Source organism: Ambystoma mexicanum, chromosome 8, assembly GCF_040938575.1.
Source record: "Ambystoma mexicanum isolate Mex_15411 chromosome 8, UKY_AmexF1_1, whole genome shotgun sequence".
In the NCBI taxonomy this organism is placed as follows: domain Eukaryota; kingdom Metazoa; phylum Chordata; class Amphibia; order Caudata; family Ambystomatidae; genus Ambystoma; species Ambystoma mexicanum.
The window spans coordinates 1,439,060,207-1,439,085,986 of NC_090929.1; the positions used below are offsets into that span (position 1 = coordinate 1,439,060,207).

Sequence of the window (25,780 nt, forward strand, 5' to 3'; positions counted from 1 at the left end):
AGTGTAGCCTTATGCCCTGATTGGAGGGATCATCATTGGGTGGTATCGAAGTTGGTAAAGGGTCATTATCCCAAGCGATAATGACTCCTCCTGTTGTCTATAAGGCTATAAGCATGTGGTGGTAATGGCAATTAAGCTTATGGGGTTGTGATGGTGAAGTAAAACATATTAGTTTAATAGCCAGTAAAGTACATACAACTTGTTATAAAAACATGGTTTTATTTTTTATTATTTAAATACCTTTTATAAGGTAAGCATTTTAAATTTAAACTTCATTGAGGTGGAATAGTTTTAGCAGGTGCTTGCATTAGATGCAATGTTAAAGTGAACTGGTTTCCATGAAAACATTGGAAGCATCGTTCATTGATTGAGCTTTAACTTTGGTCTGTTTAGTTTGGTTGGAGTGTAAGGTAGAACGAAATCTTGCTCAGATATTGCATTGCTGGTTTTTGAATCCAGAGATTCCCTGTTGATTCTCTGGCTGCTACTGAAGTCAGAATGTCTGGAATGAAGTCAATTCCAGTGTTTATTGACTGCATTCCGCACACTCTGACTGGCTGAGAGGAGATCAATAATGATTTCCATGTGCTAATTAAGCAATAAACCCCAGGATGAGTGGGCTTTACTGGGCCAGGGAGTTGTCCGGGATGAGTTTAGTTTCACAAGGGCCGTAGCGTGAGCCTCATGCCATAACCAGACCGGGGAATGCCTGCCCATTGACAGGTGTATTGCTATTAGCACTCTGGCATGTCAGGTTTGGGGGGACAGGGGAGTAGATATGGAAGGTAGAAATTGTGATGCGGATAGGGGAGGAGAGCGCGGGGCAGTGAGGGCTCACCAGCCAAGAAGGGAAGAAGATGGCCTCCTGTTACTGAGGAGGCTCGGAACACAGGCAAGACAATGAGGTATAACCCACATTCCAAGCTTCCTGATTAGTCAGCCAGCCTCACAACGCCCCTTTCCCCCCCACCTCCCCTCCGGCCCCCGGCTAATTGGTGTTAGAGCTTTGCTACGAGTGTTTGGAGCTTGTTGAAGGACAAATCCCATGGCCATCAGTAGAAATGGAAATGGATTCCTCTGATAGTGGGGAGGGGGAGCTTAAGTACACGGGAATATTCTAGACTGTACCTCTATTAGAATAGCTTTCATTGCTCCTGGCAGATGTTAGGTACTGTCAGAGAGTGGGGACTCGTACATTTACACTGCAGGGATCTTGGGTCTCTGTCCACACTGACAGATTTATGCTGGGGCAGGAAAAGGCAAAAAGGAGAACAGCAGGTAATGAATACCCGGTGTTCTCTTTTATGTGAGCCAGTTTTTGGGAGCTGGGGTCATTGCTATATTACGCTTCTTTATTTGGGGTTCTACTCCACTGAATACCTTGAAGGCTGTTTCAGAGCACGCAGCTGTACAGATCGATGATGCCTAAAGGGACATTGATGGCCGCTTGTTCTTAACAAAGGCCCGTCTAATAAGATAAAAGAGTTTTAAGTGGACACCGAATGACCCATGAACATTAGTTTGATGAAGAGCTGAGAACACATTTAATTCGGCTGGTGGAATATGCAGAGTTTAGGATGTTCTAACTTTCTGAAATGACAGGAATCTTGTATAAATCTAATGTGTGATTATTAGTTTGCCTCTGCCAAATATCATGCAAGGATATAAATATTATGTGGGGGAACCCTGCCAATATAGATGGTATTTGATTTTTTTACCGATTCATTGAAGTTGCCTAAGACTCTTAGAAAGCGATGGTGGATTTCCCTGTCAGGCCCACGCTGCCAGGGGAGCACCCCAGGTCTTTGAAGCCTGGTCCCAGCTATTGGGACTTCCCAGGTTCAGCAGTTCAATGTGAGTCCCTGCCGATGTGTAGCGGCTGCCTTCAAACCCCCGACCCCCTGCTGAGCATTGTTGCATAAGTTCAACGCACTGATTCCAAAGACTCCCCGTGACTGAGTGCATGCCTGTGATTTGGGGACAGCACGCTTTAGCGCTGCCATCCTACTCTGGCACCATCGCTCTGCGCCCAGCTCCCGCTCGGTTACAAGAACATCAATGATGCCAGACAACATGCCACAGTCACCCAGAGTGGCCAGATCCCGCTATCGATATGAAACCCTCCAGCCTCACCTTGCCTGCATAGCTTCAGGGCAAAAACTCCCATTTGTTATGCTGTGGATTAACAGTGACTAGTTATTCACTACAAATTATGGAATTATAATAATTGTTAGCAAAAATAAGACTGTTGAAAATATTTTTCAAGAATATCAATCAAAAAGTAGAAATTAAGTTAAAGCGAAGCTGCAAGTGGAGTATCTGCGTACAGCACTGAGCAATGACCTCAGTGACGTGAACAATGTCACCAGGTCAGAAAGCAAGGCCATCTAGTACACTTACTCATCAGTGGTAGCACACTTTAAAAGGAAAATCATGAATGTGAAATACAATTGGGTAACAAAGCAATGATTGCATCGACAATGTTATTGATTGGCACACAGAGGGAATACCTGTGTGGCTCAGGTCCTAGAAGTCAATAGACATGATGAGCACATTTCACGCGACGGTCTATCTCCGTTCGGCTTTTATCAATTTGCCATACAGAAACCCTCAAATGCTTATAGCTTAGGTGTACACAGGTCATAACTTTGAGTTGTGATGCCCTGATCTCTCTTTATCGAAGAACCGACAATGTCCAAAAGTGATGAATGCAAGCGCGGGCGTTGCAATATCCCGGTCATTAACGGTGCACATTAACTGCATAGTCTTGACGAGTGTGACTTAAACATATATGTTAGGTTGGCTTTATTTCAGTCATAACAGACCACAAAAAAAGCAATACAATACAATTCAATACAAATACATTGAAATTTCATTTATCGCAATAAGAATGCGGTTTTAGAATAAACATTTTAGGTTAAACCATAAAATCTTAAGACTAATACCTCAATTAATATAAATAATAAAACAGTCCAGTCTAAAAAACAATGGGTCATTCCTGGTGAGTACATGGGTCCCTGAAGTGCCAAGCATTAAAAGATCGCTGAGATACCGTACCAAGCTATTACAACAGTGTGCACATTGCAAATGCGTTCATGCTGCACGTGGCTCATGATACACTATTGAAACGGATCTGGTGGCACAGACCTTTACTCCTTCTCCGAGCATAAAGCAGGTCATTTCACATGCAATCAGTTGCCAACAGACCCTTTGCTGCACTACAAAGCAGCACCGCCTCTGACGCTACTCTAACATTATAGAGCTTAAAAAAGGGTCTCAGAGACGTTCTCCTTATAGCCAGAAATGTGGGACAAAATGAACAAAACTTTCTCTTACATCTGGACAAAAAGGACAATTTGGTGAAACATTATTGTTCCGTTTGCTTTTTACACTTGCAACTGGAAGTATCCCTGGACGTAACTTCCGGAACAGTGATGTAATTTGCTTAAGGTGCAGGTGATCCAGGAAAACCTCATAACCATATACCTCTTCAAGAGCCAATGCGTCGCGATGCAGCAAGATTGGCCAATCCTGGTCATTACTTCTGCTGTCAGTTTTAATGCGTAAGCTTCTTTAATTCGAGTTTTGGAGCTACTAACCAATATGTCAGGGTTGCACCAATATTCTCCCCATGTAATTGCTTGCAGTTCTTTTTTCACTTCTACTAACCAGGGAAGCTGTTGGTTCCCTTCCTGAGCCATCAGGTCTTTTAGCGCTTCCCTGTACTTGCCTAGGTTTGGATCCTACCAAACGCGTGAGCAATAATACACAGGCTTGGCTGACCAACTCGAACCAATACTTAGCAAATTTGTTTCCAAAAACATTGGGAGACTAGTTGGACATTATGGTAACTCCAGTGCATTTTTCTGAAAATGATGTTCCACTGTTTGAAGTCTCCCAGTATTGTTCCAACCCCACAATTCGGCTCCATAAACAGCAGTTTGTCTGGCTTGACTTCTATAGACTTCTAGAGTGACTCCACTGCACCATTTACATGCTCAGTCGTGAACCTGGAGATCACATCACTATATCATACCAGCGTCAGCACTGCCCGTCCAATCTGTTCTGCCCAGGAACAATCCTCCCTCACTCTCAAACCCAGATAATCAAACGTATCTACTTACCTTATTGGGCCTTCTCTAAGTTCAAGTTTTAGGTAAAGGTTTCCTTGCCATTTGTCTCCTCAAATCCATCCATTTTGTTTTTTGAGTATTAATGGACAGGCCATTTGTCATGGGCGCTACTCCCGAGGGGCCAGGACTGGCCCAGCGCCCTCGGAAGCAGACCCGTCTTCCACTACTCCGGACCCAGCAGACCCCTACAGGGGCCCTTTGGACCGTGTCCTGGCGCCTTTGGTGCCAGGCTCATGAAGGGTTTCAGTCCCGGCGCCATAGGCGCCGGGCTCATATTGATAAACAGTGTAATAATGCTTGGGTGGACTTACCTGAGGCAGACCATGCTGCACATTTACCCAGAACAATCCAGTCTGGTTGAAGTCCCCAGCCATCAGGGCTGGGAGTAACTATTCCCTCCATTCAGGAACTCTTTTCTTACCTGGGTGGAACCGGTGGAAGAACACACACTGGAAGCACTTCTCTGCTATTTAAACCACGCCCGATGGAAAACACGTGCTTCGCGTTATTCTGCAGCAGCAGCAGGACGCTCACCGAGTCGGCTCCTGCATTCCAGGTCCAGAGTCATCTTCAGCTTCCGCGCAGCAACCTGTGGATGAAGAAAGACACAGAACAATACTTACCAGATCCCGGAATCCAGTCACCGGCAAAACCTGCAAAGAATAAACATAAGGTTAGAAAAGTGCAACTCGCTCGCAGCCGGGACCGCTTACCTGATTCCATCCATGATTGCAACGGAGCTAACCGCGGCCTTCTCTTCGGCAGCTTCTCTGCACCTGAAAGGCAAAGGACATAATTAAAAAGGGGTTCGGGTGAAGGCAGTCGCATTCATCTTAATTTACCAGTTTTTGCACGCGCAGAAGCGGCCGCATCAACCGCAGCATCCCGGCACCTGAAAACTAGAAAAAGGACATTATTAGAGGTGCCATTAAAAGCGGCCAACGATCATTATACTTACGTGCATCGGCACGTGCAGTGGCAACGGATATAAAGCCCGCAGCATCCCGGCACCTGAAAACTAGAAAAAGGACATTATTAGAGGTGCCATTAAAAGCGGCCAACGAACATTATACTTACGTGCATCGGCACGTGCAGCGGCAACGGAAAACTACGCCCACAGCATCCCGAGGCCTGAAACAAAGGAAAAGGGACATTATTGAGGTGCCCATCTTTTAAAGCCTAAAGACTACAGTATACTTACATGCATCCGCTCGTGCAGTAACGGCGGCATCGCTCTTCGGCATCCCAGCACCAGTGCCACAACTAAGGCCGCAAAAGACTTGAGCCTCAACACTGAACTCATCCAGTGACGTAACTGGAATCCACGCACCCCTGCACCAGACGCAGGATGGAGAGCTCAGCATTTATACGCCTAAGGTGAGAGCTCGCCGAGACAAGTAGAAAGCTAGGCTGTTGGAGAAACTGGCGATTGGTGGGAGAAGGAATCCCATCAAACGGTGATTAACCCTTTTTCTTCCACCTGCAGAAAACTTACCCTGCAAGCCAGACATTCGATAAGAGGAAGCCCAGTCCTGAGAGTCGTCTGAGCTCTACGCTTCTCCATTGAGGAAACGATAGCAGCCCAGCCGGGATCAGCGCCTCCGTGGGAATCAGGTGAGCGTTACAGAACGCGAAGCCCACCAATAACCTCCTACCCAGGCGCTATGGAAACTTCCGACACAGACCAACTGGCCCAGTTATTAGGGGAATTAAGAGCTGAAGTTCATGCTGCCCACCAGGAAACGAATGCTCTTAGGAAGGAATTGATAATATCAAAAGAACGAACTGATGATCTCGCCAGACAGTTATTACAGACACAAGCGGGGCAAACCCCGCTAACTAATTCAGGAGGGAGCTATATCCCAGCGGTTTCAGCCAATCCTGTTCAAATCAACCTACCCGGAAATGTGCCATTGGCACCGCCTGAACGCTTCTCTGGTGACCCTAAAAGGTTTGCGGTGTTTATAAATCAATGCCGATTGCACTTTCTTTGTAGACCTGCAGCCTTTCCGACTGACCAGACTAAGGTAGCCTTTGTGCTTTCGTATCTTAGCGGCAGTGCCGCTGATTGGTCGATCCCTCTGGTTACACAGGATGACCCGATCCTTCATGATTTCCCGACCTTCCAGGCAAATATGGAAATACTTTTTGCAAGGCATTCCCAGGGGCAGGCCCTGGACAACGAACTCCTTTCCCTACGACAGGGCAATCAAGATCTTTTGGCCTACATTGCATCATTCAATAGGCTAATCGTGGAAACCAGATGGCCTGAGGACAAAAGAATCACGCTTTTTCACAGGGGTTTGCGTGGCGAACTCAAAGACGTCCTTGCCCAGGTAGTGAATCCTCCTCAGGATTGTTCAGAGTACATTGATTTGGTGGTCCAATTGGATCATTGACTACAAAACAGAAAGGCGGATCGATCCAGGTTTGAAACACGAGTGTTCCCTAAGCCTCAAAGTCACACCAAAGGAGTTGAAGCCGTCGAACCTTTGCAAATTGGGGTTGTAAAGGGTCCCCTAACCTAGAAAGAACGCGACAGGAGATGACAAATGCAACTATGTCTCTATTGTGGAAATTCAGGACATTTTCTTCGAGATTGCCCGGCGAAACCACCTAAGAAGACAGTGGGAGCTTCTGATAAGAGTTCTGAAAAGCCTGAGCCGGGAAACGACCTCGCCCGACAAGTGTAGAGGTCCGCTTGCCGAGCGTAAAAACCAGTTCTTTGACTTCGCACTTCATAATGCCAATGGTCCTCGTAAACCCAGAGCAACCGGATCGTTTGCATGCAATTAAGGCATACATTGATAGCGGAGCAGTTGGAAATTATGTGGACCGCGAATTGGCTTCCAGGATGAACTTACCTCTTTGTCCGAAGGTGGTTAAAGACGTCATTACCACGGTGGATGGGACGGAAATCGCCTCCGGACCAGTGACCCTTACCACTACTGAAGTGACAATACTAGGCCAAGACGGGCATCAGGAGGTAATTGTGTTCGACGTGATCAAGGCTCCTCAATTCCAAGTAATTCTAGGGATTCCTTGGTTGGAGAAACACAATCCTCAGATTGATTGGCGAGCAAAGACGATAAAGTTCCCAGAGTGCACACCAACTTGTTATCCACGACCCAACATTGGCCTAGCGTCAGTAACGGCTGACGGTCCACAATTACCTCTAGAGTATCGAGAGTTCCAAGATGTTTTTCAAAAGGAACAGGCTAACACCTTGCCACCCCACAGATCATACGATTGTCAGATAGATTTGCTAACCGGTGCAACTCCCCCTTGCAGTAGGATTTACGCCCTTACCGAGCCTGAGAACCTTCATCTGCGACAGTATTTAGACCAGTACCTGGCCAATGGCTTTACCTGGTCGAAGTCCCCTGCATCCTCGGTTCTGTTCTTCGTACCAAAAAAAGAAGGTGACCTCAGAACCTGTATAGATTATCGTGCTCTGAACCAGATAACAGTAAAAAACCGGTACCCCTTACCTCTGATCCCGGAACTCCTTGACCAGGTAAAAAACGCCTGTATTTATACTAAGCTTGATCTCCGGGGAGCTTATTACTTGGTATGGGTCAAGGAAGGAGATGAATGGAAGACGGCCTTTCGCACTAAGTATGGGCTATTTGAATACCAAGTGATGCCCTTTGGACTATGCAATGCACCGGCCACCTTCCAATATTTTATGAATGATGTCCTCAGAGAGCTCATTGATGTCTGCGTTGTCGTCTACATAGATGACATTCTTGTGTACTCATCTTCAGAAGCTGACCATCGAAATCATGTTAGGGCGGTCCTTGAAAAACTTCGCCAACATAAACTTTTTGCCAAGCTCGAAAAATGTGTTTTTCATGTCACTGAGGTCGAATTTTTGGGATTTATTCTGACACCCAAAGGAGTCCACATGGACTTGAGAAAAGTAGACGCTATCCTCAAATGGCCGTCTCCTACTTCCGTGAAAGGCGTTCAAAGCATGCTAGGCTTTGCCAATTTTTACCGTAGATTTATTCCAGAGTTTTCACGAGTGGTACAACCCATCACCGCCCTCTTAAGAAAAAATAAACGCTTTGAATGGTCCGCAGAAGCAGAACAAGCCTTCCAAGAGCTAAAGGCTAAATTCACCTCGGCGCCAATACTGAAACACCCACGCCCGGACCTCCCTTACATCGTTGAAACCGACGCCTCCAGCTTAGCAATGGGAGCAGTCCTATCACAAAGAGATCCAGAGACTAACCAACTGCATCCTGTGGCATTCTGGTCTCGGAAGTTCTCGGCGCCTGAGATCAACTACACCATCACAGACAAAGAGCTTCTAGCGATTAAATCAGCCTTTAAGGCATGGTGGCATTATCTCCTCGGGGCCAGACACACCGTCACAGTGATCAACGATCATCGAAATCTGCAGTATCTGAAAACCGCCAAGGCTCAATCCTCCAGACAGCTTCGCTGGGCTCTATTCTTTGCTGAATTTGACTTCGTGATCACTTATCGCCCCGGCAACAAGAACGGCAAAGCGGATGCTCTTTCCCGAATTGGAATGGGAGATAACGTTGCCAATCCAGAACCTGTACCAATAATTCCTGAACAAAGGATCGTGGGTCTGATTTCTTCACAATCCATTGAGGATATTGAAGAAAAAACTAAACAACTTGTAACCTCACCAGACTTACTGAACTGGTTACAAAAAGGAAAAGATTTCACCGTAAGCAATGACTTGCCTTATTTCCAAGGACGATTGTTCCTACCACACGCCGATTTACAAAGACAGGTAATCTCCTGCTATCATGATTCATTAATTGAGGGTCACCCTGGCATTGCCAAAACCACAGAAAAGGTGAAGAGACACTTCTGATGGCCTTCGTGGAGAAAAGACATAAAGGAATTTGTGATGTCCTGCGGTGTGTGCGCTCAAAACAAGGGTCAGAAGAAGAGGCCGGCTGGTCTTCTGCAACCATTAGACATCCCACCGTGTCCCTGGCATACCCTTTCCATGGACTTCATCACAGACTTACCCTCCTGTTCCGGGTACAACACCATTCTTGTTATTGTGGACCTGTTTTCTAAAATGGCCCACTTCATTCCGCTAAAAGGCTTACCTTCAGCATCAGTCCTAGCCAAAGTATTTCTTGAAAACATCGTCCGGCTACACGGCTTCCCGTCAGTACTAATCTCAGATAGGGGGAGCCAGTTTATTTCCCACTTTTGGAGTAGCTGTTGTCGATTAGCTCAAATCGATGTAAGACTTTCGACCAGCCATCATCCCCAGACCGACGGGCAAACCGAGAGAACAAACCAGACTCTCGAGCAATATTTACGATGCATGCTACAACAGTCGGAGAGTAACTGGAAGGACATCCTTTGGATAGCTGAATATGCTTACAACAATTCAGTTCATTTGGGTACCGGGAAGAGTCCCTTCTACATCTTGTATGGGATTCATCCTCGAATCTCCAACCTTGATCCACCTCAAAATCTTGGAACACCCGCCGTGGATCAATTGCACACCGTTATTACCCAAGCTTTTAAGGAAGCGACTGCACATCTACAACAAGCTAAAGAGAGGTACAAAAAAGGAGCAGATCAACACCGAAGCAAAGCCCCTCAATACCAGGTTGGGGATCAAGTCTGGCTGTCGACCAAACATTTATCGCTTAAAGGGCCTCGCACCTTCAACCCCAAATACCTGGGACCATATCCAATTACGGCCATAATTAATCCAGTGGCCGTTAAATTAGAATTGCCAACCCATATGAGAATACATCCTGTATTTCACGTATCTCTTTTGAAACCCATGCAACCTGGAACCAGATTGACCAATCCTCCAGAGCCCATTCAAGTGAATGGGGAGCCCGAATTTGAAGTAAAAGACATTTTGGACTCTAAAATCATCAGATCGAAGCTATTCTACCTAATCGACTGGAAAGGCTACGGACCTCAGGAAAGGTCATGGGAACCCTATGACCACGTCCATGCTCCTTGTCTAGTCCAGAAATTTCACCGAACCTTTCCTGATAAACCAAAACCCCCGGGGAGGACAAGTTTGGGAGGGGCCTTGAGGGGGGGTGCTGTCATGGGCGCTACTCCCGAGGGGCCAGGACTGGCCCAGCGCCCTCGGAAGCAGACCCGTCTTCCACTACTCCGGACCCAGCAGACCCCTACAGGGGCCCTTTGGACCGTGTCCTGGCGCCTTTGGTGCCAGGCTCATGAAGGGTTTCAGTCCCGGCGCCATAGGCGCCGGGCTCATATTGATAAACAGTGTAATAATGCTTGGGTGGACTTACCTGAGGCAGACCATGCTGCATATTTACCCAGAACAATCCAGTCTGGTTGAAGTCCCCAGCCATCAGGGCTGGGAGGAACTATTCCCTCCATTCAGGAACTCTTTTCTTACCTGGGTGGAACCGGTGGAAGAACACACACTGGAAGCACTTCTCTGCTATTTAAACCACGCCCGATGGAAAACACGTGCTTCGCGTTATTCTGCAGCAGCAGCAGGACGCTCACCGAGTCGGCTCCTGCATTCCAGGTCCAGAGTCATCTTCAGCTTCCGCGCAGCAACCTGTGGATGAAGAAAGACACAGAACAATACTTACCAGATCCCGGAATCCAGTCACCGGCAAAACCTGCAAAGAATAACATAAGGTTAGAAAAGTGCAACTCGCTCGCAGCCGTGCCCGCTTACCTGATCCATCCGTGATTGCAACGGAGCTAACCCCGGCCTTCTCTTCGGCAGCTTCTCTGCACCTGAAAGGCAAAGGACATAATTAAAAAGGGGTTCGGGTGAAGGCAGTCGCATTCATCTTAACTTACCAGTTTTTGCACGCGCAGAAGCGGATGTATCAACCGCAGCATCCCAGCACCTGAAAACTAGAAAAAGGACATTATTAGAGGTGCCATTAAAAGCGGCCAACGATCATTATACTTACGTGCATCGGCACGTGCAGTGGCAACGGATATAAAGCCTGCAGCATCCCGGCACCTGAAAACTAGAAAAAGGACATTATTAGAGGTGCCATTAAAAGCGGCCAACGAACATTATACTTATGTGCATCGGCACGTGCAGCGGCAACGGAAAACTACGCCCACAGCATCCCGAGGCCTGAAACAAAGGAAAAGGGACATTATTGAGGTGCCCATCTTTTAAAGCCTAAAGACTACAGTATACTTACATGCATCCGCTCGTGCAGTAACGGCGGCATCGCTCTTCGGCATCCCAGCACCAGTGCCACAACTAAAGCCGCAAAAGACTTGAGCCTCAACACTGAACTCATCCAGTGACGTAACTGGAATCCACGCACCCCTGCACCAGACGCAGGATGGAGAGCTCAGCATTTATATGCCTAAGGTGAGAGCTCGCCGAGACAAGTAGAAAGCTAGGCTGTGGGAGAAACTGGCGATTGGTGGGAGAAGGAATCCCATCAAACGGTGATTAACCCTTTTTCTTCCACCTGCAGAAAACTTACCCTGCAAGCCAGACATTCGATAAGAGGAAGCCCAGTCCTGAGAGTCGTCCGAGCTCTACGCTTCTCCATTGAAGAAACGATAGCAGCCCAGCCGGGATCAGTGCCTCTGTGGGAATCAGGCGAGCGTTACACCATTTAGGTCAGTTGAAGTCTGAGACCCATTGGAGTGAAGCAGATTAAAACCGTAACATCTGCAAATAAAACAATTGGCTCCCAATCAGACGCTAGAATGGGGCATCTGTCAGGGAGCTCAACAGCCTCACTATGACCCCCAATAAAAACATAGAATGGCGTGGGGGCCAGAACGCAACCCTGTCGTACTCCCATCTCAAGGCCCACTTTAGAAGTCGTATGTCCATCAACACTCCATCTTAATGCCATTCCATACCCTGTATACAATATCTGGATAGCCCTCAACAATGCTGGAAGGAAACTAAGTTACTACAGGTCACGCCCTGTCATACGCCATTTTTAAATCTATAGAAATGGCGTAGACACACATGTTCTTAAGGGTGGTGTAATTATCACAGATGAGCCGCAATCTCAGGCTCTGATCTACGGTGCTGGTATCTTTCTGAGAGCCTGCTTGCATATGCCTAATCACCCCATTTTCTTGGATCCACGCCTCAAAGTGAGCAAGAACTGCCCTGGTAAAAACTGATCTATAATTGGCATATAATTACAGGGGCTGTATCTTTCCTCCTTCTTGAATAAGGGCACTATTACAGCTTGCGTCCAGGAGGCTTGGACCCTATCTTATTTTAAGGCTGCATTGCACAGCCTTGTTAGGTAGGGAACCCATACCCCGGGTCCTGATGAATGTAGGTCCACTGGAACCATATTGTGTCCCGGGGCCTTACCAGTTTTTTGAGGCTGGAGAGCAAGTTCTACCTCCTCCAAGCTCAACACCAGCAGGGAATCATCAACTAAAGAGGCTTCCCTGGGCTTACCACTTTCTGCAATCGAACTTGTGAAAGTTCTTGTTTCACGATAGAGATTCTGAAAGTGAGCCACCCATCTAGGTTCTGGGATATCACCCTGGATATTAGTTTGGTCAGCTCCCAAAAAGCTTTGGAATCACGCATTTTAGATGCAAATAATAATGAGCCCCACAGTTCCTCCACTTAAGCTGCTTTCTTGGTATTAATTAATGCAAAATAATTACTCCTTGCCCTACGCAAGGCCAAGGGTCCCTCCACTGCTACTGACTCAGCTTGTTCAATTAGAGCTCTTTTTGCACAACGGCTGTCCCCGTCATACCATGGAGTTCTGCATAAAGTGTGCAATTTCACTACTCCCTGTGATTTTGTGAAGAAGCTGTCTATTTTGTTGTTAAGTTCCTTATGAATAGATAATAGCTCATTGCTACACCCTTGATCAATGACAAAGAAGTTCTCCATAAGGGGTAAGATGCTGCCATATATTATTGGTATCATCACACTTCCAAATCTGTGGACCTCCACTTGATTGCCCACCTTGCATGACCTTTTATGACTATGGGAACTGTGGGGTTCAGCGAAATGTCATCGAACACACCCAATAAGACACTAGTTATATTCACAATTATAGGGTAGTGATCACTCTCTGGTCTCGGTGATACAGCAAAGCTCCTCATATGGGCCCACATTTTCACATTCACCAATATATAGACGATCAAACTAGATCTATTGTGGGCATTAAATGTATTATTTGCACGAGAATCACCTATAAACCTGCCATTACATGCACTCAAACCAGAGAACATGATCAAACTCGACACATATTCAGCGCTGTTGTTTCCTCTTCGGATGCTCAGCTACAAGCTCATCAATTTCCCATACCTGATCCTCCCCCTCTGACAGCCCAGCCATTACACCTAGGGCTCAAACTGAACATTGACACCTCCCATAACTAATGCTTTAAATAGTCCATGACTCCCTCCCTCCAAGCAGCCACCCTTTCCTCCAAGAGAATAAACAACTCAACCCCTCCCTGCTTCTCCTGTCCATTGAACATATTAATTAATAAGGCCTTAGAGCCATCCACACACCTCACATAAAGCTCCAGGAAGTCTCTAGAACCAGTATCATAGACGCTGATTGTTGAGAAGACTCTGGTACGAACCCATGTGATTAAGCCCCCACGAGGCCTTCCACTTTTACCCTGACCCACAGGAATAGCGAAGGTTGCATACCCCTGGATACTCTGAGCCATCAATGCCCATGTTCCTTGAAGACTTGGTATTGTATCAGTACAGATTAACTGTACCCATTTCTCATCCTCCAAATGATTTTGTACCCCAGCTATGTTCCCTGATGTTAATTACACCTCCAAACCTGCAGAGACCTTGCTCACCTGGATACAAGTCCCACCAGGGTATCCATTTTGCTTGGTCCCAGGATCAATATAGATTACTGCAGACGTGGGGTGCACATCCCATCAATCGGACTGCCCCAAAACTGATTGGTCCCCCTCATCCATGTTGCTGTTCGCTATTGCTGATGACAAAGAGCTGTGACTGCTACCTATGGAAGGATTGTCCAGAGCTAGCACTATAGTTGTGGTACTCACTGCCAAGGTGGTGGTCACTAGCGGGGTTCCTGGTCTCTCCCCTTTGTGACCTACAGACATATCTGGTCATGCTGGCACAACCAAGGTTTTCAGACAATCATGCTTAATGTTATTTTCAATCCTTGGGCCATGCATGCTCTTTTGGCAAATCCACCCTTGTCACAGCTGATTGCTGTCTCTCAGAGAAGGGGGGGGGGGGCATTTTAACCATTGCTGGTGCTACCATGCCCAGGGGGCCATACTGATTGCCGCCTCCAAACCCGTCGGGGAGAGGGCCCTTTGTTCTGTGGTCAACAAGCCCTCTGCCATTCATTTTGATTTCAATTGCACTTTAATATAATCCCTAAACATATCACATGTCACAGAATCACTTTGTATTAAGGAGTATCAACCTCTCTAGTCTCTAAAACAATGAGAGACTTTGTAAATCAGACTCTCCTCAGGGTCTCTTGAATACGTAACTAGTTTAGGGACATTAATCAAGTAGAAGTGCTAGCCAGGCTGCATTCCAGTATTGCCTTTCTCCTGGTTAGGCATAGTTGATCTTGATGGAGGATTATTAATCTCATGCGCAATGATCACACTGGCTTTCTGATCTGTAGTGTTGCAGGTATGTTGCAGGGTAGGTGCGTTCGCTCCTCTACAAGCCATTTTATATATATATATATATATATATATTTATACATAAACATATATATAAATATATCTCTTGCTGTATTTGTATCCTTCATTTTCAGCCTAATTTCCGCAATAGCAGTTTTAAGGGTGTTGATTTCTCACCACAACAACCTGTACTCAGCTTTGACCACATCCACCACAGAGTTAACTTGCTTGCACCCTTCACACTGACTAGCCACCTTTTGGGAAGGATTATGCCTATTGCTCTGTGAAGTGTCACCCCCGTGGTCCCCTCCATTTTCCTGCGCACCCATTTACTCTAGGTTCACTTGTGGGCTAAACCTGTTTTGTGCAGGGATTGACAGAACTCCTAATAGTGTATGACTTGTTAGTTCCACTTCTGTCTCATCGATATTCTTCCCCTCAGGAGCAGTACCATTGAACTCTACTGGAATAGTGTATCTCTTCCCCTCACTTTGAATCGGTTGATTTGAGATCTCATATCCTGGTAAAATGTTCCCCACCTCTACAAGCGCCAAATGAAGTACCTTTGCCCCTTTAGTATGCTCTGGGCTTGCTTCCTCATGTCAGCCTGGGTAACCCAGTATTAACACTGACCTAGTTGTAGTGTTTTTAATATTTTGTTTCACTGCTTTGTAGGAGTGGAAAAAACTCCAAATTTCCTGATTCTGATAGCACATCACATGCTATTTCTTGTTTTTGTCAATTGTTGCACAGTAATCTGAGCAACAACAAGGTCAGCGAGATTGAGGATGGTGCATTCGAGGGTGCAGTGTCAGTGAGCGAGTTACATCTGACAGCCAATCATCTGGAGTCAGTCCGAAGTGGAATGTTCCGGGGCATGGAGGGGCTGCGGACACTGTAAGTATTATATTCTTTTTAATGATAATAATGACAGCAAGGATAGGCCTCTCGTGGACTATTTAGCTTCAGAATGTTTTAACTGGTTGCCTGTCTTTTTCTCTAAGCGGTCAATAGAACATAGTAAAGTAGGATGGGAGTGAAACGCATCTCCTCATCTCCCCCCCACAGCTAGATTTTTCTCAATGTTCACCCCTTCCTTATCCAGAATCTTCAGTTCACCCACCCCTTGTCCTGCTCCATCTTCTGTGCCACTCTGGAGGTTGAGTGCTTTCCTCTTGCCCGCTTTGAGCTCTTGCCTCCAGCCATGGCTCGATGAGCCACCACTCCCAAATGAGGAATTGATTGAGGGCCTATTTGCTCTCTCTCCTTACTACCCAGATGAGGTGCTGGCCCCTCCAGCTGCAAAGATTAATACCCCATCTGTGTTCCCTAGGAGAGCCCCATCATCCCTCTTCCCAATGATGTCATCTCCTGCCTTCTTCTCCACATCAGTCCCGCTCCAGACCTGGAAGATGAAATGATTAATGCAATAAGTACACTCTGTCTTCAATCCACCTCTTTCCATTCTCTCCCTCACTAAAGTATGTATTCTGTCTCTACTCCAGCAGTGCCCCATTCCAATCACTGGTGAAGTGTACCTCCTCAACTCAACCGATCCCCAATAAAGGTTCCCCATCTCTCTGTAAGGAAGTCATACTCTCCTCTGCTCTCCTGTATTGAACCTTAATATAAAACTCAGTGTCACGGCTATGGGCTAGTTCTACTACCTTGACCCATCTGTGCTCATGTTCCATCCTACACCTCCGACTGAGGCGCTGCCTATGTATCCTTTTACTGCTGTTGCCCCGCTCCCTTGCTGTGCCTGTTTTGACTCGTGCTACCTCCATCTGCATCCAATACAGCTCCTCTTGATCCTCACTCTATTCCTGATCTCAAATTCCCTAAACCCATAGCACATGGCTCACTGGGATTCCTAATCCTACCCAATGTTCCCAATAAGGCTCTCCTTTTCCCTACAGCCACTAAAATATGTTCCCCCTGCCGAGGCATTTTCTCACCTAAGCTGGTTTTCTGCCTCCTTCATATGAGGGTCAGCTCCAATTCTGCACACGCTGTCCTTCCCAGCCCTGCTCCACATCTGATATTCTACTGTCTGTCCACTAATATCCTACTCTTTGTCTGATCATGCTGAGATAATGCTCCCTCAACTCCACCTGCGTACTTGCAGAGGTCACACTGCAAAAGGAGCAGATATAAAACCTAACCTTTAGCAATACAGAACTAACTAGATGTCATAAAGTCATGCTTTGCTTTGTGGGTGTTGTTTTGAACATGCTCAATACAGGGTCCATGAGTTAATAAACCCTATTACATAAGGGTCGACAGACACCTAAATCCCACATGAAAATAGCTTCAAGGGAGCTATAAGAAACTCTTCTTTGGGAATTAGGTACACCTCAGCTCCATGAGGGCACTCTGTCTCTGACCTCAAAGCAGTTCTTGCTTCCACTTAAGGGCGCAGGGTTGGATGTGTAGATCATTTCTGACTGTGACTCAAACTCTATCTTGTCATTCTTAGAAGTGTTATTAATAAAGTCACCAAGGGTTTAGTTGCTTTAATGTTTGAAGGAATTTCATACTAACAACAATTTTAATCAAATGTATGTAATGAGAAATATGAACACTCATTAGGCTAATGTGTTAGTATTTCCATTTGCGACCAATTTCTGGATCATTGACTGACTGCAACTTTCTAAAGTAAATATATAAGAGTCATGTTTCCTGTTCTGTTTCAGTTAGAATTTAATGGTAAGATCATAGACCAGTAATTGCATTGCAACCAACAGCGTTCTGGTAGATGAATGTTTACATTGGTGTGTATACTTGGGGCTATCCACATAAGAGATCATGACATTGAAGCGGGTGCCAGCTTTTAAAATGTTTGTTCATTTTCCATTGTGCAAGTGTCCACTTATTGTGGTACGTATTGGTGACCTCATCAGCATACCTGGGGCCTCTCTGTGTCTGGCATTAGCCACATGCATTTGGTCTGGTTTCAGGATTAGAAACCGACCATTCACATTTAGTCACAGGGCATGCGTAGATTATTGTATAACTTTTTTGCAACATTGTAAGGTAACCAGTAGGTGTTTCACATGTGCAAGTATGTGGTATCCAGACCGCATCAGGGTGGAGTAATTGTTTAGGGTATGCAGGCTGATGGAAATCAATCTCACATGTGGATCATGGCATAGTAGGATGGTGTGGATGCCGAAGGGAGAATTGCAATAGATCTGAACCTTCAGTTGTGTCATAGAACCACTATGGGTTCAATTCAACAGATGCATTTGCTGTGTCTTCTCTGTATCTAATGTCATTACTAAGAGGAGGACACTATGCTACATGGCTTTGTTCTGTAATTAAGATACTAAGCACGGAATCACATTGACTCTTCTGACATCGCCAACGCACTTTGGCCACTTATTTCTTTTTTTTTAAATAGTGTGCAAGATGTGTGTTTAGTCTTTAGCTTTAATCTTTAGCTGATGCTGAACGTTTCTTTTGAAAACCTTGGAACTTTCTTTAATGTACGTAACTGAGAAGGATTATGTCCAGGTTTGGCCCATTGGTACATTGTGAGTAATTAAGTAGGTTACTTTCATAGATTTACCTGCCATTAAACATTCCTCTTGGCGCTGGCGTGCACAGAGTGAGACTGAAGCCTGGAAGCATTAGATACAGAATAGATGTGTTCTAGGTGATATCGGAAGGTGAAATGGTTGGTTTCTACCCTCATGTAAAAAGGCCAGGAAGAGGCCCCAAACGTCAAAGCATCTCCCACCCGGGGATCAGGAGATTTTGAGGATTGGAAGCTGGATTTTGTCATTGGATCTAAGACGATGGCTCGGAGTGTAGGTCTTGAATTCTTTGTTTGTTTGTTTGTTTATTTATTTGTTAATGCGTGCCAAACCCAAGGGTAGCCGGGCGCAACAGTATACATGAATACTTAAGCTTGTTACAATAGTTGGCATGAGTATATACAACACAATGGCAAAGAAGAGCAAATATATGTGTGACTTTATACAAGCATAAGCATATAAAGCAGAGCAGCAAAAAGCAAATATATACAACGATATATACAAAACATATACCCAGAAGCAAGGCATATCTTGGGGTGTCCAGGCAAAGGGTGGGTCAAGGCTAGATAGGAAGTTGGGCGTAAGTTATGTGTCATTGGCGCGCAGCCAATTGATTATCTTGTGCCTGAATTTCGGGTACGGTTGTTCCGTTCTGAGGTCAAGTGGTAATTTGTTCCAGCAGTGAGCAGCTATGACAGGAAAGTTATTTCCTCCCGCGGTGGAATGTTTAAACCTTGGAATCCCTAGTTCGGATGTGTTAGCAGATCTCGTAAGTCGCATGGAGATGTTCCTGTTGATTTTGTCCATAAGATACAGGGGGGCTAGGTTGTTTAGACAGTTAGATGTGAGGGATGCTGTTTTAAGTAGGATTCTGTCCGTTATTTTTAACCAGTTAACCTCTTTCCTGAAATTGGTGATGTGCTCTCTTTAGGGGATGTTTAGTGCTGCTCTTAGGGCATTGTTCTGTAGTCTTTGAAGTTTATCAGTGATATATTTATTGGTTCCAGAATACAAGGCGCTGCAGTAATCTAACCTAGACATGATAAGGGCGTTAGCTAATGGCACTGGAGAGGTAAGGTCTAGCTGTACGGATGAGTTTGCAGGTGTAGGTAGTGGAGGAGGTGAGGGAGTTGACCTGCTTCTTGAGAGTAAGGGAGGAGTCCAGATAGAATCCAAGGGTTTTAACCACAGACATCACCTTGATAGGGTTGTTATCAATGCTGAAGGATGTGTAGTTTGGGCATAGTTTTTGGATGTTGGCTTCAGAGCCTAGAATTAGTAGTTCTGTTTTATCGTCATTCAGGCAGAGGCCGTGGGCGGCCATCCATGCCTGAATGAGAGTGTATATCTTGTTCACCAAGGCTGAGTCTGTCTTGTAGTCGCCCGAAAGGGGTATGAGGATCTGGGTGTTATCTGCGTAGTTTGTGTAGATGACACCCAATCTGTCCAACTTGTCAAACAAAGGCTTGGTGAAGATATTGTACATGGTGGGGGAGACGCAGGATCCTTGTGGGACACCGCAGGTTATTTTGATGGGGTCAGCTGAGTCGGTGGTGGGGAAGACTCGCATGGTGCGATTTGCTAAGAAGGATTGGACCCAGGCTATAGCATCTCCAGTGAAATTGGCGGCAGATTCAAGGTGGTTGCATAAGACTGCGTGGTCCACCAAGTTTCAAACGCAGCCGACAGGTCCAGTAGGAGGAGCAAGGCTGTTTTCCCGTTATCCTTAAGTTCCTCAATTTGTGTCTTGAGGTCTAGGAGAGCTGTTTCCGTGCCATGGAGTGGGCAGAAGCCGGATTGCCGTGAGCCAAGCAGGTGGTTAGCCTCCAGGTAATCCTGGATTTGTATGTAGGCAGCTCTGTCTAGGATTTTTAGTTGAAAAGGCAATGTGGTAACTGGTCTGTAGTTGGTGGGGATAGTGGGGTCCAGAGTTTGTTTTTTCAATAATAGGAGGACCCATGATTCTTTGAGGTTGGTTGGTACCGTGTTGGATTTAAAGGAAGAGTTTATGAGCTTGGAAATGAAGGGAGCTAGAGCCCTAGCTGCGTCCTTTATTAATTGTGCTGGGCAGGAGTCGCCCTTACAGTTTGAGGGTTTGAGGGAAAGTATTATTTTTTCTGTGTCAATTATGGAGATAGATTTGAATCTAAATGGAGCAGTGGTCCTATTCTCTTGGGAGTGGGGTATTTGCTGGTCCAGAGGTGGAAGTGTGGCCTTTTTTTTGCAATTTTACATTGAAGCATGGAGATTTTGTTAGCAAGGGCGTTTTGTATGTTAGTGCACCAAGCTTTGTTTTTAGGGGCGTTGTCTATGGGTTGTATAGGGGATTCCAGCTCGCCGAGGATGGTGAAAAGCTCTTTAGTATTAGAGTTGGATTTTGCGATCCTGTCATTAAAGGTGTTCTTCTTGGTTTTGATAATTTCTTTTTTTGTAAGATTTGGCAAATTTGGTTAGGTTGTTTTTGTTGTATTCAGTGGGAGAGTGGCGCCAGATGGAATGGAGCTTTCTTTTTTGTAGTCTTAGCGATTTGAGGTGGGGTGTAAACCAGGCGTTTAAATGGGCTTCCTGTTTAGCTTTACGTAGTTTGGCTGGGGCAACTGCATCTACTGCTTTGGTCATAGCATCATTGAAAGTATTTACCAGGGTGTCCGGGTGTTACTTTCCAATCCAGATATGGCTGGAAGGAGGAGAGGGATAATGTTTTCGGCAGTCATGTCCTTCTTACTTCTGGTCAGGAGAGGGGGAAGCATGTTGTTGATGTTGGGGCTAAGGAGATCCAGAGTGGCGGAGAAGGTTATTAGTAGTGATCCGTCCATGTTTGTGGAACAATATCGGTGATACTGATGTTGCAGTTCAGTTCGATACCCAATCGAGGGTCCTTCCTTTGATGTGGGTGGGGGAGAGGACTTTTTGATCAGGGCCATGGTCCTTGAGCAGGGCTGCAACTGACTCTGCGTGTTTATTGTCAGTTTCATTGAAGCCGAGGTTAAAGTCTCCCAGTAGTAAGGTTTGGGAGTGGTCTTTAGTGTTATTGGCTATAAGGCTAGTTAAATCGTCTTCAAAGGTGCCTAGGGGCCCTGGGGGTCTATATATTAAATGGATTGAGAGTGTGTGGTTGTTAGAGAGGGGCATTTTGGCTGTAAGTACTTCAGGAGACTGATATGGCAGGTCTAATGGGATAGGTAGATTTGCAGATTATGGCTAGTCCACCGCCTCTGGCATTGGGCCTGTCCGCTCTAAGAATTTGGTATTTATCAGGCACTGCTAGCATTAGTGTTGGACCTGCAGCCTCGTGAAGCCAGGTCTCAGTTATGGCCAATAGGTCCAAGTTGTCATTATTTAGGATATCCGCGATTTCTGTGGCATGGGCCACCGCTGATCTCGCATTGATGAGAGATCCTAGTAGTGTTAGAGAACTGTTAGGTTTGCTAGTTTGACAGGTTTTCAGTGATAGGGTGAACAAAGTTGTGCCAGTTATAGTAGGAGATGGATCACCGGTGTGATTGGATTGTTTAGGTGAGCAGTACAGGTTTTTTGGTTGGGTAGTAGTACGTCTGTTGGCGTTATTCTGGTGGTTTCCTACGGGTTCATAGATACTTGGTAGTCTGGACCTGAGTCTCAGGTTTCTATCCTTGGGATGGCTGGTTTTGAAAATGAAGGCCATTATAGTGGCCAGAATGAGTAGTATTAGGGTCAAGGTGACTTTTGTGAGGCAAGTGGGGGACATTTTCTTAACTATGCCAGAAGCATACTGTAAGATGGCGTCTGGGTATTAAGTTAGGCCGTAGATACTTCCTTGTATGCCTGAGTCGTAGTGTCTGGGAGTTACCATGAACTAACGTTTAGCACCTTGACATTGTAGAGATGCAATGAGGCTATTCAAGCAAACTGACATCTAGATTTGACTTTGGCACAAAGACCTAAGACACTAGTGACTGGAAAGCCGCAATTAGCACATTTTGGTGCATTTAAATTGTAGAGATGCAATGAGGCTATTCAAACAAACTGACATCTAGATTCGACTTGGCACAAAGACCTAAGACACTAGTGACTGGAAAGCCGCAATTAGTACATTTTGGTGCATTTAAGTTGTAGAGATGCAATGAGGCTATTCAAGCAAACTGACATCTAGATTCGACTTTGTTGAGATAAGAGAGGCTGGCCCTATAGATATCCTTTTGTATCAAGCAAATAACCTTAAAGAGGATCCACTCTCATACAGGGAGCCAGAGGAGAGATGCCTTGGCTTCAGAAGTTGGGTGTTTCTTTGAGAGCCCAAAGATTAGGTAGACCACAACATGCTAGGCTTGCTGCTGTTTAAGAACTTAGAGTTGTCCTACGCAAAGGGCAGTACCATGATTTACCAGGAGTTAATAAGATCTCCATCTACAATATGTTTGAGATTTTCAGGTAATAAAAGAGCACACCTTTCAGTTTTCTGAGGTGGTAGAGACACGTGTTCTTGACTTTGCTTATGTGGGAAATGAGGAAAGGAGAGGGATCCAGCTAGATACCCGGATTTCTAATGTGATTAGCAGTAGAAGACAAACTGGCAAAGAATGAAGGAAGGGGAGAAAAAGTGGGGGTGTTGTGTTACATTTTTGGGGGGCAAAGGAATATAACTTCAGTTTTGGATTGGTTGAGCTTGAGCTAGTTGGATGTCATCCAGCCCTGAATGGGGCCACAATAGGCACCTGAAGTGGTGTTGCTATACCAGAGGGACTGGGGTTCGCACTACACGCTCCCAGTGCCCAACGAACCCTCCCCCAGTACACAGATGCCAAGGGCAAGTTAGAACTGTCATTTATTACACAAACAGACAGGGATCATACAGAACATTGAGTATCTCCCGGAATCACAGATCCTGAGCCCGTGCTGGGCAAATTTGTTCAGTTTCTGCGTCACAACATGGGGCTCATCCCCAAAAACCTACGAGGGTATAGGATTGGGTAGTTGGGGTGGTAGTGCCTATACATGGCACCTACAAATGTTACTCTATTGGCCCTCACATGTCAGGTGGCTTGCCTGACTCTTCCCCAAAAACTATCTATTACATTGTTGCAGGGTCAGAGGATTACCATTGGCCCTTGCCCGCTCCCATCCATCCCTGGATTTGTGTTCCCTGATTGGCTGCAGCTGATCTCCCCAGGCCTGGGATCCAGCTCTGTTCTCAGTGCACCTTCTCAAGGTGATGAGAAAGACTATGGGCCTCATTACATGGTAGGCAGTATTTTACCGGTACCGGTAAATCCTTACCGCCTTACTACGAGGTCCCTTTGCGGGTTGGGGAATTTAACGCCTGCTTTTTGCAGGCGTTAAAAACCAACCCGCAAAGGGACCCAGGTAGCTAATTACGGTACCGCAATTTGCGGTACCGTAATTAGCACCTTCCCCATTCCCATTACGCCCTATGGGGCAAAAATGGGAATGGGGAAGGGCAATGGTGGAAGAGGGAATTACCACCCCGCCAACCTTGGAATGGGGCGGTAATTCCCCTTTCCACCAAGGCGGTACCGGTAAATTACCGGCATGAACCATGGCGCTTATAGCACCATGGTTTACCGCCTACCGTGTAATGAGGCCCTATGTGTTCCCAATGTAACCGTCAGCATTAAAACTTTGCCTTTAAGAGTGCCCACAGGGTTGCAACATTGTTAAAGAATCCATGTTTCACTTCATGTCTGTGTTTCTGGGAACTGCTCGTCTTCCCATCGCGTGTGAATGACCATTGTCTGGCTCGGCCGCACCACTTGGTTGAGGACCAGGAAATCGGGCTCTCTGGTCTGCAATTGGTGAGGATTTATGCTAGTATTTTGCAGGTTGCTCCTTGTCTCTGAGGCCCAGGAATTTTCTACTCATCGCTGACCTTGGGTGCGAGCCCTGGGCTGCTCCTTCGTGCAGCCTAATTCTGCTTTTCTTTGCGTCTCGTCCCGAGGCCCCTGGCCTCATGTAACCTCACTACAATTATACTATGATTTCTATATATCTATACCATGCTACGTTTCTTATAGGTTAGTAGTATGTGGCTCTTCCAGGCTCCTTATATGACCCTGTATTTCCATATGGTTAGTTGCAATACCTGTCTGCAAGCTTGCTCTGCATCTCTTATCCTTGCGTTTTGCGTTTCTGCATTTGGCTAATGAGAACAAATAATGAAGGCTTTCGACAGTATGTATATGTATCTATCCTCTATCTACAGCACTGTGTAAGCATGTTGATTGTGTGTGCACGTGTGTGCCATATAACTTTGTGCATGGGTGGGGGTTTGCTTCATGAGTAACGCTGCTATGTTGCAGTGTCATTAGTGACTTCAGAACACTGGATGTTCAGTATTTAGTCAATTTGATCCATTGAGGCGTTTGGATCCATGATCAGTATAGTGGCGCATGTATCCATAAAGACGCTGACTGGATAAGGTTTGAATGGTTGTCTGAGAGAATATGTGCATGTCACTGGCCCTCCTGGGGGCTGTCCAAACAGCAAATTGCATCTTGCGTTCTTGAATCTTAAGTGGGTGAGGTGGTGCATTCCTGGGATCCTCTCTTCAGTGGCATCCTGTAAGGAGGAATGGGAGATGCAAATGTTACCCTATGTGTTGTTAATGTCTGAGTGAGAAAAAACATATGCGGTTTTTAAATGAGTGAAGAGAGGTTGAAGTCAAGTATTAAAATAGAGCAGGTAAAGGGGGGACACTTGGGGAACAGCACAGGTGTGGGGAGAAGGATAGGGCATTGTGCATGCTCCTGTGCAGTCATTCAGATCTCCCAGTGAACTTATCTTCACTTCCCTGATGAAACCCAAAAAGAACAAAACATGTCTAAGATTGCCTGTTAAAAGTGCATCCTTTAGGGATAGGATTAAGATGGATTTGAAACTAAAACTAAGGAATGGAAACCTACCCATAAGGAATCTCAAGTGGTTGTTATCGATCCAAAGCCTTCCATCCCACCAGTGAAGATGGGCTCACTACTGGAATATCTGAATGGGTGCCCTGGAGCTTGCACATTGCCCTGTCCTCTCCCTTCACTGTTTATTGTTTTCACTAGTGTTGAAGGTTACCACAACTGAGCTGGTGAATGTGAGTTGCAATGTTCTTCTTTGCAAGTTGGCCTCTCTTCATCTTCCTTGAGCAGTGACATGCTGCCACGGCAGTGGAGTGCATCTATACATTTGTCTACACTTTTACTAGTTGTGACATGACATGAAACCTTTTGGAGGCACCACTGGGAGGCCTACCTCACCTGAAGCTTTTCGCAAATAATTATGAAATTATATCAGTGCCTGTGTCAGGCGCTTAGGAAAAATCTCTTCTGAAAAATGTAAAACCAAATGCTTTCGCTCTGCTTGTCTTTTAAGCAAAATAACAGTGTTGCTACGGGCAACCGGCATTTCCAGGTCATAAATGCCCACTCCTTTTGTCAATTACGACCCTGTGTTCCTTGCCTCACATTATAGCGATGCTTTTAGGTTGTGCAAGAAGGCTATGTTC

General features: G+C 45.8%; 1 protein-coding gene across 1 annotated transcript in view; it reads left to right on the forward strand.

The window, feature by feature from the left end:
* The window catches only part of SLIT1 (slit guidance ligand 1), a 1,063,959-nt gene that overhangs the window by 842,149 nt on the left and 196,030 nt on the right, over window positions 1–25,780 (forward strand). Inside the window, exon 19 of the mRNA XM_069611588.1 lies at window positions 15,506–15,649. Within this exon, the coding sequence (XP_069467689.1) occupies window positions 15,506–15,649 (144 nt within the window). The remainder of the gene's footprint in view (window positions 1–15,505; window positions 15,650–25,780) is intronic.